Source organism: Ovis aries, chromosome 14 (genome assembly GCF_016772045.2).
Source record: "Ovis aries strain OAR_USU_Benz2616 breed Rambouillet chromosome 14, ARS-UI_Ramb_v3.0, whole genome shotgun sequence".
Lineage (NCBI taxonomy): Eukaryota > Metazoa > Chordata > Mammalia > Artiodactyla > Bovidae > Ovis > Ovis aries.
The window spans coordinates 48527817-48546455 of NC_056067.1; the positions used below are offsets into that span (position 1 = coordinate 48527817).

The 18639-nt window shown below is 53.8% G+C and overlaps 2 protein-coding genes across 4 annotated transcripts; both read left to right on the forward strand.

Annotated features, from left to right (window-relative positions):
* Positions 1–1768: 1768 nt before the first annotated feature.
* On the forward strand, positions 1769–10974 carry DLL3 (delta like canonical Notch ligand 3). The gene is made up of 9 exons (XM_015100578.4): positions 1769–2587; positions 2720–3001; positions 4154–4211; positions 5145–5387; positions 6286–6503; positions 7352–7574; positions 9272–9851; positions 10086–10170; positions 10768–10974. Exons 1-9 carry the CDS (start codon positions 2519–2521, stop codon positions 10771–10773), a joined length of 1764 nt encoding a protein of 587 aa, XP_014956064.2. The 5' UTR covers positions 1769–2518; the 3' UTR covers positions 10774–10974.
* A 121-nt stretch (positions 10975–11095) lies between these two features.
* On the forward strand, positions 11096–18344 carry SELENOV (selenoprotein V). Of its 3 annotated transcripts, none has more exons than XM_042232030.2 (3): positions 11096–17840; positions 17972–18210; positions 18310–18344. In XM_042232030.2, the coding sequence occupies exon 1, from the start codon at positions 15290–15292 to the stop codon at positions 16367–16369; it is 1080 nt and encodes a 359-aa protein (XP_042087964.1). In that variant the 5' UTR covers positions 11096–15289; the 3' UTR covers positions 16370–17840; positions 17972–18210; positions 18310–18344. The 3 variants fall into 3 exon arrangements, with proteins under 3 accessions (XP_042087964.1, XP_042087965.1, XP_042087962.1); XM_042232031.2 differs by lacking the exon at positions 18310–18344 and having other exon boundaries at positions 17972–18025; positions 18136–18194; XM_042232028.2 differs by having other exon boundaries at positions 11096–18210.
* Positions 18345–18639: the final 295 nt, after the last annotated feature.

An 18639-nucleotide genomic window follows, 5' to 3' on the forward strand; every position in this document is an offset into this window, starting at 1 on the left:
AAGGCCCGGAAGGATGTGTTTGAGCAGAGATCAGAATGAAATGAGGCAAACCACGGAGAGATTAGTGCCAGGCATGGTCACCCCAAGGCCTTTGCACTTGCTATTCCCTTTTCGTAAACTTTTTTTGAGATCCATAGGGCTCCTTCCCCTCCTTTAGGTCTTTGCTCAGATGTCACCTTAGCGTGGCCTTCTGTGGGCTCTAAGATGGGCACATAAGGGAGAGTCCTAAATAGCCAAGAAGATGTTTGGAACGCCCTTAAGGTGCACATGTAGACCTGAGAGAATTCACAGGAAACAGGCCTGGCACAAACCCTCAATAAAGGCTGGCAGTTTTTACAATCTTTAAAATTTCTGAGCTGTATCAGACCTGGAATCTGTTACCTTTTCCAGTTATGATTCAGGGCAGGAATTTGCCTTCCCCAATAGCTAACGGCTATCCAAACTCCACGTGAGTATCTCCTAGGATGGGATGCTCACTGCTCTACCTATCCCAGAAGAGGGCCTAATTTGCCTCCCAGTAACTGTGATCTACAAGGTTCTATGGCTTCGGGGCCACAGAACTTGTTGAGTACGGGGAACGTGTCACTCAGTCATGTCCAACCCTTTGCCGTCCCATGGACTGCCAGGCTCCTGTGGCCATGGGACTCTCCAGGCAAGATACTGGAGTGAGTAGCCATTCCCTGGAACCCAGGTCTTCTGCGTTGCAGGCGGATTCTTTACCATCTGAGCCACCAGGGGCATCTCAGAAGTCCGAAGGCACTGGGGAGCCACGGCAGAGTCTATGTAGGAGAGGGCCATGGTCAGATGTGTGCTTAGAAAGACCTTACTAGCCACAGTGGTCGCGGCTGGTATAGAGGAGACGTGGGGGGAGTGGGGCTGTGGGGACACAAGGGGTGCCTGACCCCCTTGGGGAGTGTTAGGGAAGGCCTCCCACGGGAGGAGAAGTCCGAATGGTAAGAACAGAATTAAAGAAAGGAGGAAGTGGAAAGCATATACAAGTAGAAGGAAAATCTGTGCAAAGAAAGCTGGGATGTTCTGCACAATTGACCACGGCCCGCCCCTGCCCAAATCCTCCTTGACTCCCATCCTCAGGACGACGAACAAACTGTTTAGACTGAGTCCTTTTATTCATTAAAAATGCCAGAGCCCTCACTGTATGCCTGGCTCTACTGAGCTGTGGTGGATTGAGCACCTTCTCCAAAAGAATATGTCTGTACATAACTGAACTTGGATTTTCCTTTTTAATTATTAGCCTCTAAGTAGGATTTTTTTTTTTTTTAATTCTAGCAGGGAAAAAAAAAAGTTTACTACATCTAAAGGGCTTTGCTCAGCACCTGGCACGGAGTAAAATGATTATGGCCAGAGGGCTGGAACATCTGCTCTAACTGGCTGGCCTTGCGGACGTCCTGGAATACTAAGGGGCTTCTGGAGGGCGCGGGGGTGGCCCCCTCTTCCATTCATCCTAGAGTGGAGGGAGCGGGCCCCTGATCCGTGAGGACAGAATTTCCTGCCCATTTGCTGCTCACACCTTCCGGAGGCCAAATGGGCAGCCCAGCTGCGGCCCTAAGGGGGAGGGGCGCGGCCGCCCGGCAGATGGCGGCATTTACATACAGCTGGGAGTCCCCTCTGAGGCGGGGCGTCTGGTGCGTCTGTGATGGGGGGGCGGGGGCAGGGAGTTGGGAGGGTGGCTTTGTTTTGGGGAGGGGAACATACTTGAGCATGCAGGCATACACACGCACACACGGGTCCACAAAGAACACTGGATCTTCATCCTAGCCACACAGGGCTACACCCCTGGACCTTCCACACCCAGACTCCTTCACACACAAATCCTCAGTCATTCACAGCCTGGTGCAGACCTTACCATGTACACAAACCCAGCCACCTAGAGGCAGCTGCACAGACCACAAAGTCACAGGTTCCTACAACTATACAGGAGCTCACAGTCACGCACTCAACTGCACGGAGAGGCATCTACACAGCCACGGCAATCTCAGAAAGTCACACAACCATGAAATCATGTTCGTAGTCATGCAGGTGTGAGCATGCGACCGCCCCTCCCACCACCGCACACCGCACACACAATCTTAGAATTATTTACGACTTCACAAAGAGGTTTAACCATACAGTTTCAGGCACACGTGGAGCTACACAATCTCACCTAGACACACAATCACAGTCACGTGTACCCTCCCCTTCCTGTAGCTCTTATACCACACACATACCTACTGAGTCTTAAAATCATATCCAACCTGACACGCGAGCTTAACCCCCAACCCCACCCTGTCCTCAGTCACACAAGGTTGTGCCCACAACGGCATGTAAGATCACACACTCACTACATCGCCTGTGGCCAGGACAGGATCTCACTGTCGCTCCAGCGCGCTGCTCTCCTTCCCCTGCGACCTCCTCCCCTGGGGTCCCCGAAGCCCGCGGCTGCCCGAAGGGGCGGAGCCGTCCTCTCAGATATAAGGCTCCGAAGCCCGCAGCTGCGGCTCCCAAAGCCCCCCGAAAGGCCATGGTCGCCCCGCAGATGCCCCAGCTCCTCTCCTCGACGGTGATCCTGGCGCTCTTTTTCCTTCCCCAGGTCAGAGCCAACGTGGAAGGGGGGTATGGGAGGGAGGGAGACCCGGGAGTCTTGGGGACAGGGCGCGGGAAGGATGAGACGCCTGCTTCCCCCGCCCCGGTCCCCCTCACGCGGTTCCCCTCTCCGCCCCAGGCACAGCCGGCCGGCGTCTTCGAGCTGCAGATCCACTCTTTTGGGCCGGGACCAGGTCCGGGCGCCCCGCGGTCCCCCTGCAAGCCCGGGGGCTCCTGCCGTCTCTTCTTCAGGGTCTGCCTGAAGCCAGGGCTCTCCGAGGAGACCGCCGAGGCTCCTTGCACCCTGGGCGCGGCGCTGAGTGCCCGCGGGCCGGTCTACACTGCGCAACCTGGAGCGCCAGCGCCGGAACTGCGGCTGCCGGACGGCCTCCTGCGCGTGCCTTTCCGGGACGCCTGGCCGGTGAGACCCAGCCCCGGGGCATTCCCGTGTGGGGGGCCTCACCAGAACCTCAGCTGCCATCTGCCCTCAAACTTCCAACACCCTGCCCTCCTGGGACTCCAAATTCCCAGTACCGCTATCTCGAATTCCACATTCTCACACGCGGAAACCCTACCCATGCGCGCATGCTCAGCAGCTAAGTTGTGTCCGACTCTTGCGACCCAATTTTCTGACTCCAACCTGCCCTCTAGGAATCCCAAATCCACCCTCCCCCAACCCACATCTTGAAACCCGAATTCCCAGAACCCTACGCTTACCTTCTGGAAATTCTCAATTCCCAGAACCCTCCCCGTGTTACTTGGGGATCCCTAAACACTGGGATCCTAATTTTTATCCCCAAATTTCCTTGCACCTGGGGGCCCTTCTACACTCTGTCTTGGGTACCCCCAATATCTTCTCACCTTATCTCACACCTTTCAGTCGGGGCCTGAATCCATGACTTTTTCACCTCCAAAATCTTATTTCCCATCCCACAACCCTCAAAGCATAGGGGTGAACACAGGTTTTTTTAAAAATTCTAGACCCCTGTCCTTTTAGGGAAGTGACTTTCTCTTTTCCAGCCTCAGCTCCCTCATCTGTAAAACAAACGGGGGACCGTCATGGTAGATCACAGCAGTCCCTTTTGAGGGATTCAACTAGGTATCTCGAGTTCCCACATAGTGAGTGCTCAGCTGTCATTGCTCATTCACTCCGTGGTGTCCGCCTCTTCGCGACCCCCGGGACTGCAGCACACCAAACCTCCCTGTCCTTCACCATCTCCCAGAGTTTGCTCAAATTCATGTCTATTGAGTTGATGCCATCCAACCATCTCATCCTCGGTCATCCCCTTCTCCTCCTGCCTTCAATCTTTCCCAGCATCAGGGTGTTTTCCAATGAGTCAGCTCTTCACATCAGGCGGCCAAAGTATTGGAACTTCAGCATCAGTCCTTCAGTGCTCAATAAAGACAGCTGAAAAAGTCATTCCTTCCCTGGGCCAGTCCCTGTGGGAATCGTCCTGTCCATGTCTGGCATTCAGCACGGTCATCATTCTTTTCCCCTAAAGTCTGGCCTTGACCAGTACCTGTCCTGACCACTGTCTTCATTCTTTTCTCCCACGTTCCTCCACCCAACCAGGGCACCTTCTCTCTCATCATCGAAACCTGGAGAGAGGAGTTAGGTGGACAGATTGGAGGTGAGTGTCTTCAGTTCCGGGTCTTTGCTGCGGAGTGTGGGGGCTCCAGGGAGTTGGGGCATGATGTGAGGTCAAGGAGAGTAACACTGGGCTGTCCATAGGGTGGGGTGTTCACAGAATTGCTGCCCCCAACTGTGTCGTCACAGTTCTAGAGTGTGGTGCGGGCTGTTGACAGCCCCAGGATTCTTGGCGTGTCGATACAGAAATGTCCTGACATCAGACAAAGCGGGTTGGGGGCCGGGAGAAGCTCTCTTACTCTCTTGGAATTGAGTCAGTGGACCAGGATATAGTATTTAACAGTCCTGCTCTGTCACCATCTGATTTTGAGAACCCAGGGTCCAATATGAGTTACTTTCTTGTTCTTGTATGCCAAGCTCTGTCACCTTGTCTACATAGAGGGCCCCAGGAGCCCTTTGGGACGTTGCAGTTTCACCAGAGAGGTTTCAGGGAGGGACAATCGATTATCTTAACCTTAATTGGAGGGGAACTTTGGTGCTATATAAGACCCACTGTGGGGGGTCTGTCACCATTTTCATATAAGAAGATCCTGAGGCACAATTTGGAGGTGTTTTGACCTCACTTCAAAGACTGTCATTGTCCCTTGGCCATAAAGGGGTGTCTATCATACATCCCAGGGTGGTTAAGAGGTCTCTTCACTACTTTAATATGCAAAGCTCCTAGGGCAAAATACAGGGGCATTTCAGCTTCGGGAGCACCGTTATCATCATGACGGTCATCAGGATCGCGTCATCAAAGATCCCCAGGGCTCACTGGCGGTGTTTGCAGCCTTGCTAAGTAACTGTCATCCTCAGAACTCAAAAGGCGTGTTTTGACCTCCTTGAGATGGGCAGGGAGAGTGCGAGCCTGCGCCCTCCGTCTCCAACCCGAGACTGAGTCGGGCCGCATCCCAGCACATCTCCGTTCTCCCCGCAGGTGCCGCCTGGAGCCTGCTGGCGCGCGTGGCCGGCCGGCGTCTTCTGGCAGCTGGGGGCCCGTGGACCCGGGACGTGCAACGCGCAGGCGCCTGGGAGCTGCGCTTCTCCTACCGTGCGCGCTGCGAGCCGCCGGCCGTCGGGGCTGCGTGCGCGCGCCTCTGCCGCTCGCGTGGCGCTCCCTTGCGATGTGACCCGGAAATGCGTCCCTGCGCGCCCGTTGAGGACGAGTGTGAGGCACCGCGTGAGTCCTGCATTCAACCCCACCCCATCCCGTCACAGCCCCCAAGCCCCTTTCACAACCTGGTACCCGCTTCAAGGAACTGGGGACCCGAGAACCTCTCCCCAGTTCCACTCAGGGTCTTCAGCCCGCTCCCAGGATCCAGCTACCACCTTCAGGGAAAGCCCTGCCTGGACGCTCCAGCCCCGTTCCCTTTTCCCAGCACTCTTGTCTCCCCCAGTTGGAATCTCACACCCATTTCCCATCTTGTACCCCCAGTTCATCCCGTAATCCATACTCACACCCCTTTCCCGATGCTCAGACCCCAAAGCTTTTCTAATTCTGGGGCTTTCCTACTCCTACTCAGGAACTTGGGTATCTCCTCCCATTCCCCACCGCCCTGCCCCACCAATCCCCGCTCCCTGCGATTGCACTCCAGACCCCACTGTGTTCTAAAGCTTGGGATCCCCACCTACCTGGATACCCCAGTGTCTGAGCCCCTAGAACTCCCAGGCTTACCATATCCTCCCAGACCCGCCCTAATCCAAGGCCCTCCCATTTCCCCTGAAAGGCTGGGGGGTCCCTCCTCAATCTTCTTTCTTCCTTTCCCTCTCTCCAGGCTCAGACCTGGGAGCCCCCACTCCATTCTCCTTCCAAGAGCACAGACTCTGGAACTCATCGGTCTGGGTTTTAAATCCTCCCTCTACTGCTTCCTTGCTGGGTGAATCACCCCGCCTCTTGGGGCCCCATTTCCCTGTCTGTAAACGGGGGTCTCAATACCAGGTAGCATAATGGGTTGTCAGTCACAAAGATCAAACAAGGGTTGCAGGGAAAGTGCTCAGAATGGTCTCTGATTTCCTATCCTCCTGACTCTGCCCTTCATCAATATTCCTCTTCCTTCTGCCTCTCCTTCCCCCCACAGCGGTGTGTCGAGCAGGCTGCAGCCCAGAGCACGGCTTCTGTGAGCAGCCCGATGAGTGTCGATGCCTGGAGGGCTGGACTGGGCCCCTCTGCACAATCCCTGTCTCCAGCAGCAGCTGCCTCAGCTCCAGGGGCCCATCATCTGCCACCACTGGATGCCTTGTGCCTGGGCCTGGGCCCTGTGATGGGAACCCATGTGCCAATGGGGGCAGCTGTAGTGTCAGTATCAACCCTCCCACCTCATCCTGGACCATGCTTTACTCGAGGAGTCCCCTGTCTGGGGCTCCATGACACAGCGGCCTCAGGGAGGCTAGCTATCAGGGAGGGCTTCCTGGAGGTCTCCAGCTTGCATCTGGGGCTCTGAAGTAGGATGAGGTGATGGGCGTTGGAGAGAGCAGACCCAGTGGGTGGCACCTAAAGGTGTGGATGTGGGAATGCTGAGGGATCCTGTGGGGTAGGGAACAAGTCAGGGCTCAGGTAAGGGTGGTGGGACCAAGTGAGTTGAGGATTCGGGATGGGCGAGCATCAGAGAAGACTTCCTGGAGATGGGCCGGGGCTGGGCTTCTGAAGTCCAGTTTGGTGGATGGGGGGTGACTGGAGAAGCTAGACCAGATGAGTGGCCTAGGGGAAGCAAAGGTGGTGGTGGGGGTAAGCCTGCGATGAAGCAGAGCTCAGTGAGGGGGCCAGTGACAAACACTCAGCGTTCAAGTTAGACGGAGGGTATGAGAAGGGGAGACCCAGGGAAGGCTTCACGGAGGAGGCGGGCTTAGAGCTAGGATCTGGAATTAGGCCAGGGCCATGCAGGCAGCACCAGGGAGGGCAGACAGGGCGGGCAGCATTTGATCGGCAAAGGTATAGAGGTGGGAATAGAATCTCTCTGGGCCTCCAGAGCCTCCCCTCTGTGGGGCTGGGTGGGCAGACCCAGAAACACAGAACAGAGGGGTTGTCTTGGCCCAGGGACTTCCCCAGGAGGCCTCTGTGACCTGGGAGGTGGGACCGGAGTGAGGAGCGGGATGGGGTTTCACTCCAAGGGAATGCTGATCCCAAGTCTTCTTGCCTGTGCCCAGGAAACCCTGGGGTCCTTCGAATGCACCTGTCCCCGAGGGTTCTACGGGTTGCGGTGTGAGGTGAGCGGGGTGACATGTGCGGATGGACCTTGTTTCAACGGTGGCTTGTGTGTGGGGGGCGCAGACCCTGACTCTGCCTACATCTGCCACTGCCCGCTGGGTTTCCAAGGCTCCAATTGTGAGAAGCGGGTGGACCGGTGCAGCCTGCAGCCATGCCGGAATGGTGAGGTGGGGAGAACAGAGTGGTGAGGGATGAAGGTGGGGGACCCTGCATGGTCAGTGGGCAAGAAAAGGGCTTGGCTCACACAGTTGCGGGGCAGGGTAGGCGGATCCTGATTCTGCCCTGAGGCGTGAGGAAGTGATTCTCCCCCTGGCTGCCCAGCCTCAGTTTGTTCTGTGAACTGGGTGAGATGCTATTCCTATCTCAGAAATCTTTGTTGACCATCCACTGTGTGCCAGGCCCTGTTTTGGGAATGCAGTAGGAAATGAGATGGAAACTTCTACCATCATAGAGGAACTTCCCAGGTGGCGCTAGTGGTAAAGAACCCACCTGTCAATGCAGGTAGACATAACGCAGGTTTGATCCCTGGGGTTCAAACCAGGTTTGAATCTCCTGGAGGAGGGCACGGCAACCCACTCCAGTATTCTTGCCTGGAGAATCCCATGGACAAAGGAGCCTGGCAGGCTGCAGTCCATAGGGTCGCACATGACTGAAACAACTTTGCATGCACACAGACACACAAAGGTTAGATGGTGATAAAAACCTAAGAAGAAAAATAAAGCCAGGGGCGGGGGGTGGGGAGTAGTGTGTATGGTTGGCAGATTGACACGTCAGCTAGAATGGGTAGGGAAGGCCATGCTGAAGGTCGGGAGGGAGTCATGTGGGAGTCTGAGGGAAGAGTATGTTTCAGGAGGAGGGATGAGCACGTGCAAAGACCCTGAGGCAGGAATGTGCTGAGGACGGTGGGGAAGTGGATGTGGTTGGAGCAGAGTGAGTGAGGGTTGATTCAGAGATGAGGTTAGGGAGGTCAGCCTGTAGGGCTTCATGGGTTACGGAGAGGATTTTGGTGTTACCCTGAGGGAGATGGAGCCACAGGAGGGTACTGATTTGATATAGGTATTACAACATTAAAGGAGATCAGGAATGTGAAGGGCTCAGTGAGCTCTTCTTCTTATAATACTTGTTTAGTCGCTAAATCGTGTGGGACTTTCGGTGACCCCATGGTCTGTAGCCCACTAGGCTCCTCTGTCCGTGGGATTCCCCAGGCAAGAATACTGGAGTGGGTTGCCACTTCCTTCTCCAGAGGATCTTCCCAAACGGAGCCACGGGGGAAGCCTTTTAGAAGCCCACTGCTCTCCAAAACACTCATTGAGTGTGTTTACTCTGGGCTGAGTGGTACGGGGGACACAGTAGTGACCAGGACAGCTCTGCGCTCTGTCCTCAGAGGGGTATCAGTCCAGAGGGGAAGACAGAGTCGTCGTCAGACAGAGCCAACAGTGGCTAAGGGAGCGCAGGGCTGGGATGGAGGAAGAATCAGGGATGGCTTCCGGGAGGAGGGGGCGCCTGAGTACATCTGAGAAGAGAGCAGGGGAAAAGAATGGGAGAAAAGGAGGATGAGAAAGGGGAGGAGGCATGGGCAAAGGCAAGGTGGTTCAGACCCGTCGTTCTGGAACTGTTAACTATTTCAGTACGGTAAAGCCGAGACAAAAAGAGACAAACAGAGGTGTGAGGCTCAGTCAATCCAAGACCACTCGGGGGGAAAGGAGGCGGGCTGGCTTTCCAGGCGAACTCCCAGAGCCCTTGAATTAAACGAGATAGAGGGGGCCCAGAGAAGAGGTGAGGGCGGGGACTTCCGAGCTGAGAAAAAGAAGCGCGGGTGGGTCGGGGGAGCCGCTTCCCTGACGCTCCCTTCCCCGCAGGCGGACTCTGCTTGGATCTGGGCCACGCCCTCCGCTGCCGCTGTCGCGCCGGCTTCGCGGGGCCGCGCTGCGAGCACGACCTGGAAGACTGCACCGGCCACACCTGCGCCAACGGCGGCACTTGCCTGGAGGGAGGCGGCGCGCGCCGCTGCTCCTGCGCGCTAGGCTTCGGCGGCCGCGACTGTCGGGAGCGCGCCGACCCGTGTGCCGCGCGCCCCTGCGCCCACGGCGGCCGCTGCTACGCGCACTTCTCCGGCCTCGTCTGCGCCTGCGCGCCGGGCTACATGGGCGCGCGGTGCGAGTTCCCGGTTCACCCCGACGGCGCGGGCGCATTGCCGGCGGCCCAGCCCGGCCTGAGACAGGGGGACCCACAGCGCTTCCTTTTGCCGCCAGCTTTGGGACTGCTGGTGGCCGCGGGCTTGGCCAGCGCTGCGCTCTTGCTGGTCCACGTGCGACGCCGTGGCCCTAGCCGGGATACTGGGCCTCGCTTGTTGGCGGGGACCCCGGAGCCATCGGTCCACGCGCTTCCTGATGCACTCAACAACATGAGGACGCAGGAAGGTCCCGGGGACGGCCCGAGGTGAGGGGCTCGATCGCAGACGTAAGCCTTGATCTCCTTGGCTGCTTTCATTAATCTCTGTGGTGCAATTGACCTGAGTCCTTGATGGACCTTCCTGATTGGTCCGTTTCTCTCCAGCCTTTTTCTGGTTGGGTCGTTTCACAAGTCCCTTGGCTTTGGGTTCCTCTATGTGGCGGGTGGGAAAACAGGCTATGAGAATTTAAAGGGTCTAGATCTTACTTTTCTCCCCCGTAGCCCATCCTCAGACTGGAGTCACCCTGAAGATGGAGACGCTCGTTCGATTTACGTCATATCTGCTCCTTCCATCTATGCTCGGGAGGTAGTTAACCCACCTCTCCCGCCTCTGCGCACTTTGGGCACAATGGACAGAGGCAGCCCCTGCTTTAGCTGTAGATCCCCTTTCTCCGTAAAATGGGTGTGGGGTGGGGGTGGGTAGAGTCTCTGGAAGATTCTAAAGGCCACTTCTCAGTTTTCACTTGATTTAGTTCTGTTTCTTGTCTGGAGAATCCCAGGGATGGCAGAGCCTGGTGGGGTGCCGTCTATGGGGTCGCACAGAGTCGGACACGACTGAAGCGACTTAGCAGCAGCAGCAGCAGCAGCAGCAGCATCCCTATTAAGTGTCCTTTTGAGCTCCTTGGCATCTTCTCTTTAGATGACCTTTGGGCCTCAAGAGGTGGGGAGCTTCAGGCTTGAGCTTCTCCACTGATTTCCAGTCACTGGAGAGAGGGAGGAAAGGCAGAGGGCAGCCCCCCTTCCCCTTATTTTCGCCCTACCCATTGGCTTGGGGGATCTTAGTTCCGGTTCAGGCATGGAACCCAGGTCTCTGGCATTGAAAGCCTGGATTCTTAACCACTGGACCGCCGGGGAAGTCCCAGAGGCAACCCTTTCTAATACTTCCTACTTACTCTGTTTCTAGGCTTGACCTGGCCCTTCTCCATGAGCACGTGGAAACAGAACCTGAATGTTTTTGAGTTTTCTGCTTCAGACACTTAGGAATTCAAGCTGGAAAGGGTGACGGGGAGAATTTTGCCATTGAAAGTTGTACATAGTGGTTATTTATATCCTGTCTCTCTTTCTCTCCCTATCCCTCCAGAGACAGCTATAAAAGCTCTTAGTTTGATCAGCTTTGACTCATCAAGTTGAGTGCTTTGTATGTGGTGTTGGGGCTGAGGGAATAGATTTTTGTCTCCTGAGAATAATAGACAAGACTCTGTTGCAGAGGGTCGGAAATAACTCAAAGTTGTTTAAATAAACAAGAGAATGTATTAGTTCATAAAATTGAAAATCCCGTGGCAGGTGTCGCTTCAGCAGGGCTGAGTTCAGAGGCTCAATGTTTTTCTCCAGTTATCTCTGGGAGGACTTCATATGTAGGATGGATGGGCTTTCACTGCCCCTGGCTTGTCACATGGCCTTACTTGAACTAGTGGCCAGACAAGTATGACTTATTTTGATTGGCCAGGCTTGGCCATTTGCCTGGTGTGTGGGGGGGATTAAGGTTAGCCTGTTCAAATCACATGGAATACGTGAGCAAAAGAGTGTCCCTTTCTCGACCAAAAGTCAGGGTTTGTTATTAATACTAGATGTAAGTACTGTACGTGGCAGGCAAAAAAACAGAACCAGGTGGTGAGAACAGAAAGAACCTATTCTACAGAGGAATGGGAGGCTCAGAGAGTGGGGTAATTGTTGCTGCTCCTTCCTAATAAGATGGAGCAAATCTAAGATCTAGTAGAGACGGGGATATCTTCCTAAATTTGAGGACTGTCCTAAAACAGCGCATGATACATCTAATACTACTTCGACCACTGAAGCTAAAGAGTCTGCATCAGGACTTCTCTGGCTCTCCAGTAGTTAAGACTCCACACTTTTCTGAGTGGTATGGTGCAGCCAAATAAATAAATAAATGAATTTTTTTAAAAGCCCACATCAGCCAATTTCTGCCAGTCCTCCTTCCCCGTATTTTCTAATGGCTGAGACAGTGCCCAAACACCTTTGGAAATGAGCAAAATCATAGGGGTGAAAGATGAGAGAACGGTGAGAAAAGTAATAACAAATGAAGGAGTCCTTCTATGAAGGCCATCAGCCAAGGGATCCACATATTCTTTTAAAAAAATTTTTTTATTGAAGTTAGTTGATTTACATATATTCTTTTAATTTAGTTGGCAGATATCATGTTGAATACATACCTATATGTACAAACTCCTCTTTCACGTTTCACCATATTGAATTTCTGTGTTATGAGGATAATCTGTACCATTAAGGAATATGGACATTGAGGGACTTCCTGGTGATCCAGTGGTTAAGATTCCATGCAGCCAATGCATGAGGCTCAGGTTTGATTCCTGGCGGGGAGCTAGGATCCCACATTCCACACGAAACAGCCAAAAAGTAAAAATTAAAGAAAAAAAAAGGCGGGGCGGGGGGGAATATGGACATGGAAGCAAAAGCCTATCATCAAATAATATTTAAATTGAGATTAAAGACAGACATCAACACCAGCCCCATTATTCCTTCAAAGACAAATTGCTTTTCAGAGCCCAAGTCTTTGCTGCCTTGAACAAATTATGCCATCTGCCCAGAGTGCAGAACTCAGTTTAAAAGCAAAGATGGAAAGTTGTTACCCTCATCATGTGTTTTTGATCAACGACTGCGTAAAATCTGAAAGCGGGCAGCTGAATCCCATGGGCTCTCTCTTTGATGTAGTTCCTTGTGTTAAGGATGCCTTACCTGTCTCAGAATCTTGGCACCATTGCTGTACACATCTCTGAGTCATCACAGGAACAGTGATGGATTATCAGAGAGCGATGGCCAGAGTTCTGATTCACCACCATAAGGGAAGAGTTCCACACCCAAGTCAGCAGGCCCTTTAAAACAGGATTTGTTCCATGGCTTTTCCTCACAGGCTGCTGTAGGCTTAGCCTAAGCTAGCAGCTTCTGGGGCAGGGAAGACCATCTTGGATGATCAGTGCTTGCAAGGAAGATAAAGTTATTCTGGTACAAATCCTTCACTTTAAAGGTGAAAGGAGGGAGAGCCCAGAGGACTCAGGTGTAAGGTATTCCACACCAAGGAGAAACTGGTCCTTTTTTTCTCTTTTGGCAGAGCTTTAAATCTTTCAGGTGTACACTTACTGCATTTAGCACAATGGTAATAGGAAATAAAGTAACCTAAATGACCACTCCAAAAAAAAAAATGCAAAAACAAAGACAATTCCCCACCACCTCACCTAGCCAGAGACTTCCCTGGTGGTCCAGTGGTTAAGAATCTGCCTTGGAATACAGGAGTTCAATCCCTAGTGGGAACTAAGATCCAATAAAGCCTGTGCACCGCAAGCTTACTGAGCCTGTGTGCCACAACTAGAGTTCATGGGCCACAAGGAAAGATCCAGCATGCCGCAACTAAGAGCCGATGCAGCCCAAACAAACAAAACCCAAAGCTTGCAAACACACAGAAATCTGACTGCTTTGGTTCAGATCTTGGTTCTGCCACTTATTCAAACAAGTCACTTTACCTCTCTCCCCTGTAAAATGAGACTAGTAATAGAATCTGCTTCAGAAGTTAGTGAGTAGTGAGTTAATAACTACAAGCATTTTATAACAGAGGCTGGCATATGATAGCTGCTCAGTAAATGTTAGTTCTCAATATTATGCTATAAGAGGAAAGCCTACTTCAAGTTCATTTCACAGAGGAGCAAACTAAAGCCCAAAGATGTGGAAGAGGCTTACCCAGCATCACACAGAAAGTTCAGTCTTTCTTGATCCTCCTGGTTTTGGGAACCCAGGCCCAAAAATTAGCACAGGAAGGACTCTCAGAGGTTGAGAAGCACTGTAGGCTTCTGCTTGAAACCCTTGCATGAATCTGAATAAGGTCTGCACCTGACCTAATAGTATTGGACTAGTTGGTTTTGATCACGTACTATGGTTACTTAAGATGTTGTTATGGAGGAAAGCTGAGTGACAGTTACACTGGGATTCTCTGTACTATTTTCCCAACTTCTGGGAAGTGTTACAACTGTTGCAGGGGCTTCCCTGGTGGCTCAGTGGTAAAGAATCCACCACTTGCCAGTGCAGGAGACACGGGTTCGATCCGTGGTCTGGGAAGATCCTACGTGCTATGGAGCAACTAAACCCGTGTGCCACAACTGAGCCCATACTCTAGAGCCAGGGAACCGCAATTACTGAAGCCTCTGCACATCCTAGAGCCCAGTGCTCCTTAACAAGAGAAGTCACTGCAGTGAGAAGCCTGAGCACCACAATTAGAGAATAGTCCCTGTTCACTGCTACTAGAGAAAAGCCTGAGCAACAACAAAGACCCAACACAGTCAAAAATGAATGAATGAATGAATGAAGTCGCTCAGTCGTGTCTGACTTTGCGACCCCATGGACTGTAGCCTACCAGGCTCCTCTGTCCATGGAATTTTCCAGGCAATAGTATTGGAGTGGATTGCCATTTCCTTCTCCAGCGGATCTTCCCAACTCAGGGATCGAACCTGGGTTTCCTGCATTGTAGACAGATGGTTTACCATCTGAGCCACCAGGGAAGTAAATAAAATTATATTTAAAAAGCTGTTTCAAAATAAAAAGACATTTATTGAGTGCCTACTGTGTGCCAGGCCTTATTGTATGAGCTGGGGATTCAGCAGGGAGCCAGACGAGTTCCCACCATGGAGGAGCTCACAGTGTGATAGAGTCCTGTATCCAGGATTCTGTGTCTGGACCCTGGAGTCTGATAGCTGTGGTTTGAATCCTGGTTCTGCCGCGTTCCAGCTATGGGCATGTGTATAGCATTTAGTGCTATGTGAATGTAAGATCTGTTGTTATTCTTCTCCAGGTCACCCTCATTCTGACCTCACTGGAATGTCATTGTTTGGGTATATCTCCCCTGGGCTTTGCGGGTGGCTCAGTGGTAAAGAATCCACCTGCCAGTGCAAGAGACACAGGCTCCATTCCTGGGTCAGGAAGAACCCCTGGAAGAGGAAATGGCAACTCACTCCAGTATTCTTGCCTGGAGACTCCCATGGACAGAGCAGCCTGGCGGGCTACAGTCCCTGGGGTCGCAGAGTCGGACTCACGCATATCTCCCTTACTGTACAGGGAGCCTGATCTCCGGACACGGTCTCCTGACTGCTGTGTCTGAAGAGTCACCCAGCTCAGGAGGGTGCACACTGCAGGCACTCGATAAACATATAGTGAATGCCTGAACATTAAGGACATTGGCAACTGGAGGTAGGGATTCGTGGGATGGGAGTTATCAGGTGAGATCCAGAGGTCCCCGCCCCATCCCCGGCTCGGGGCGGTAGAATCCGCGCGCCCAATGGAACCCCGCGCAACAGCGCCCCATTGTGGTCGCTAGAATCCAGTGCGGATGAGACTCTTCCCGCCCCAAGGCAGGAGGGTAGGGAGGGATCGCCACCCCGGCTACCTGGGGTGCGCCGCGGGACCCCATGAACAACCAGCCGCGGACCCCAGCCCCTACCCCGGCTCAGGCCTCGACTCCGGTCCGGGGTTCGACCCAGCGCAGGACCTCCATTCAAGTTCGGACTCCGACTGCGGGCCCGAACTCGGGCCCGACCCGGATCACGACTCTGGTCCGGACGCCGGCTCTCATCCAGACCCTGACCCCCATCCGGACCCCAACTCCGGTCCGGACCCCAACTCCGGTCCGGACCCGAACTTCGGTCCGAACCCCAACTCCGGTCCCGCCCTCAACTCCGGTCCGGACCCCAACTCCGGTCCCGCCCTCAACTCCGGTCCGGACCCCAACTCCGGTCCCGCCCTTAACTCCGGTCCGGACCCCAACTCCGATCCCGCCCTCAACTCCGTTCCGGACCCCAACTCCGGTCCCGCCCTCAACTCCGGTCCGGACCCCAACTCCGGTCCCGCCCTCAACTCCGGTCCGCACCCCAACTCCGGTCCCGCTCTCGACTCCGGTCCGCACCCCAACTCCGGTCCCGCTCTCGACTCCGGTCCGGCCCCCGACTCCCGTCCGCCCCCCGACTCCCGTCCGGCCTCCGACTCCTGTCCGGATCCCGACACCGATCGGGACCCCAACACTGATCCAGTCCCCGACCCCGGTCCAAATCCCAATTCCGGACCCGATCCCAACCCCGATCCCATCTCGGGTCCTGATTCCTGCCTTGGAATCCCTCCCTGACTCGTCTCTGCCTTCGGGCCCGTCCCTGGAACTTGAACCCACGCTCACTGTGTCACCTGCCAAGAATCTTGAGCCAAGCCCGAGGGTGAAGCAAGTTTCATCAGCCACCAGTGGATTTCCTCCCATCCAAGAGCCCCTTCCTGCTCATACTCCATTGGCCACTGATTTGCAGTCCCCATCCCGCGGGTCCCCTCTGAGGACAGACCCATCGACCACCAAGTTGATAGCTTCTTCTTCTGGACATGTCCCAGGGACGCCCATCCTAGGGGCCATCCAGGCCATCTTACCGGTTCCTGCCACCGCATTAGCCTCCATCAGTGGGAACCTCAAAGCGGAAAACAAGATCATGGTTCGAGTGGTTTACTGGTAAAGAGCTGTCCCTGCTTCCGCCTCTGGGCCTGCCATTCTCTTTGGGACCAGAAAGCTCTGGGTTCATTCATTCACTCTCCTGCCCCTGTGGGCCAGGTCTCAGGAGACAGAGGGCTGAGCCAAGCCATGTTTTCCTGGGGTGGGGGCGGGAGATGGGGGCAGGAAGAGGGAAGAGGAGGAGTGGGAGAACTTCAGAGGCTGACGGCTTAGAAACAGCCTTTCTTGGGAGGTGGGTCTTAGGCTGCAACTTCTCCATGATGAGGCTACCAAGTGGGGTGGGGAGGGTCAGATAGAAGTAGGGGGATCTGGGTAGCAAGGGAAAGGGGGCCCACTGAATACAAAGGCCAGAGGGGTTCACGTTTGTGATCCCAGAGTGGAATCTTTGTGTTAATGACGAGAGTAAACAGCAGTGACCTTCCTTGACTTCCTTGAGACCCAGGACTGAAGGTGGCTGGGGGTGAGGCTTTGTCTTCCCCTCCAGTGCCCCCCAACCCCTCCTGCCCCGCCCCCATGCAATGGTTTCTCTCTAGCTCTCTCTCCAACTCACTGCCTGTTTCTCTTTCCCCTTGTGATGTGTAGCTCTTTCTCCTTCTCTCTTTCCCCCTCTCCTCCGCCTCTCTCTGCCTATGTCCTCCTTTTTCTTCTTCCTTTTTTGGTCAAACCTGTGCTGCACGCAAAGCTTCCCTGACCAAGGATCAAAGATCAAACCCGTGCACCCCTCAGTGGAAGTGTGAAATTTTAACCTCTGGACCACCAGGGAATTCTCCATCTTCTTTCTCTTTCTCTGACTCCATGGATTCATTCATTATTTTATTCACTGAACAACCATTTATTCAGCACCTACCATGTGCTGACCCTACTCTCAGCATCAGAGACACAGTAGTGAATAAGACAAAGATGGCTGTGGCACTGACATTCTGATGTGGAGGGGCAGAAATGGGCAATAAACACAGCACATGGCAAGTTATCTAGTATCTTAGAAGGTAACCAGTGCTATGGACAAAAGGCATCTTGTGGGGGTGGGTGGGTGTCACAGGTTAGCTGGAGTATCCACAAGGAGGCAATACTCGACCAAAAATCTGAAAGAGGGGCGAGAAGGAGCCTTTGAGCTACCAGGGAAAGAGTATTCTGCAGAGAGACCAGCCAGGTCAAAGATCCTGAGGCAAGGCAGCCCTGGAGCTTTGAAAGAAGGGCTAGGAGGTCCCTGTGGCTGAAGCCAGAGGGACAGAGGGAAGAGATGGAGCAGAGAGGTGATGGGGTGGATCCTGTCGGGACTTGTGGACCATGGGAAGGACTCTGTTATTTTTGTGTTCAGATGCTTCTGAGCAGGGGAGGGACGAGATCTGACTTAGCTCTTCACAGTGTCCCTCTGGACTTCAGGAGATTCTAATGATGTATCTTCCTTCCACCTCTCTCTGCCTCCCTCCTCTCTGTCCTCGGCCTCCAGTGGCCTCTGAAGCTACAGCCTGCGGGTAAGTAGTTTTGGCTTTGGAGGTGGGGGGAGTTTGAGCCACGATGTCTGGAAGGGGTTCCTGTTTTCCCTCTTCTCAAGACCTATGACCTTGTGATCCCATGACCACATAATCCCATCTCCTCCCCACAGTACATCCTACTGAGAAAGAGTCTGGAGCAGCAATTTCCAAACTCTCTAATCTTCGTGAGTGTGCTGGTGGCTTGGGACAGTGGGGGGCAATCAGGGCTCCAAGACTCCAAGGGACTTGGAGGGGAGTTCTTTGCCTCCACTAACCTCCACCATTCCCTCCCCAGGAGGAAGAAATATCTGCCCAGGCTACAGGGGAGTTTGAAGTGTTTATGGATGGGAAACTGATACATTCAAAGAAGGTGATTCTGAGCAAGGTTCCTGGACAGGGAGGGAGGCTGGAGCTCCCAGGGGGTGAGAGACCTACATACAAGTCTGTGCTCTTTCCCTTCTGTGCCCAGAATGGTGATGGCTTTGTGGATGAGGCCAAGCTACAGACAATTGTGAACCTGCTCAATGAGGAGTTCAAGAAAAGGGTAGCAGGCAACTAGTGGGCTGGAGGTGAGGTGAGGGAAGTGAGGTGGGAGCGGTGGAGGCTGGACCATGGGTGGGCGGGCAGGCAGAAGGCAGGGCCTTGCCTTGGAGTCAAAGACACCTTAGCCCCAATCCTAGCTCAACCAGTCCTCACTGTTGCAATCAGGTTAAGTTATCTATATCCTTTTCTGAGCCTCAGTTTCCTCATCTGTACAATGGGGTTGTTAATTCCATAAAATGCATCTTATAAGGTAATA

What these genes read in the sequence shown, in the direction of transcription:
- DLL3 (XM_015100578.4), top strand. Translation starts at nt 2,519, where the DNA reads ATGGTCGCCCCGCAGATGCCCCAGCTCCTCTCCTCGACGGTGATCCTG. An exon ending in CTTTCCGGGACGCCTGGCCG is followed by an intron (nt 3,002 to 4,153) that starts GTGAGACCCAGC and finishes CCACCCAACCAG; the next exon opens with GGCACCTTCTCTCTCATCAT. An exon ending in GTTAGGTGGACAGATTGGAG is followed by an intron (nt 4,212 to 5,144) that starts GTGAGTGTCTTC and finishes TTCTCCCCGCAG; the next exon opens with GTGCCGCCTGGAGCCTGCTG.
- SELENOV (XM_042232028.2), top strand. Translation starts at nt 15,290, where the DNA reads ATGAACAACCAGCCGCGGACCCCAGCCCCTACCCCGGCTCAGGCCTCG.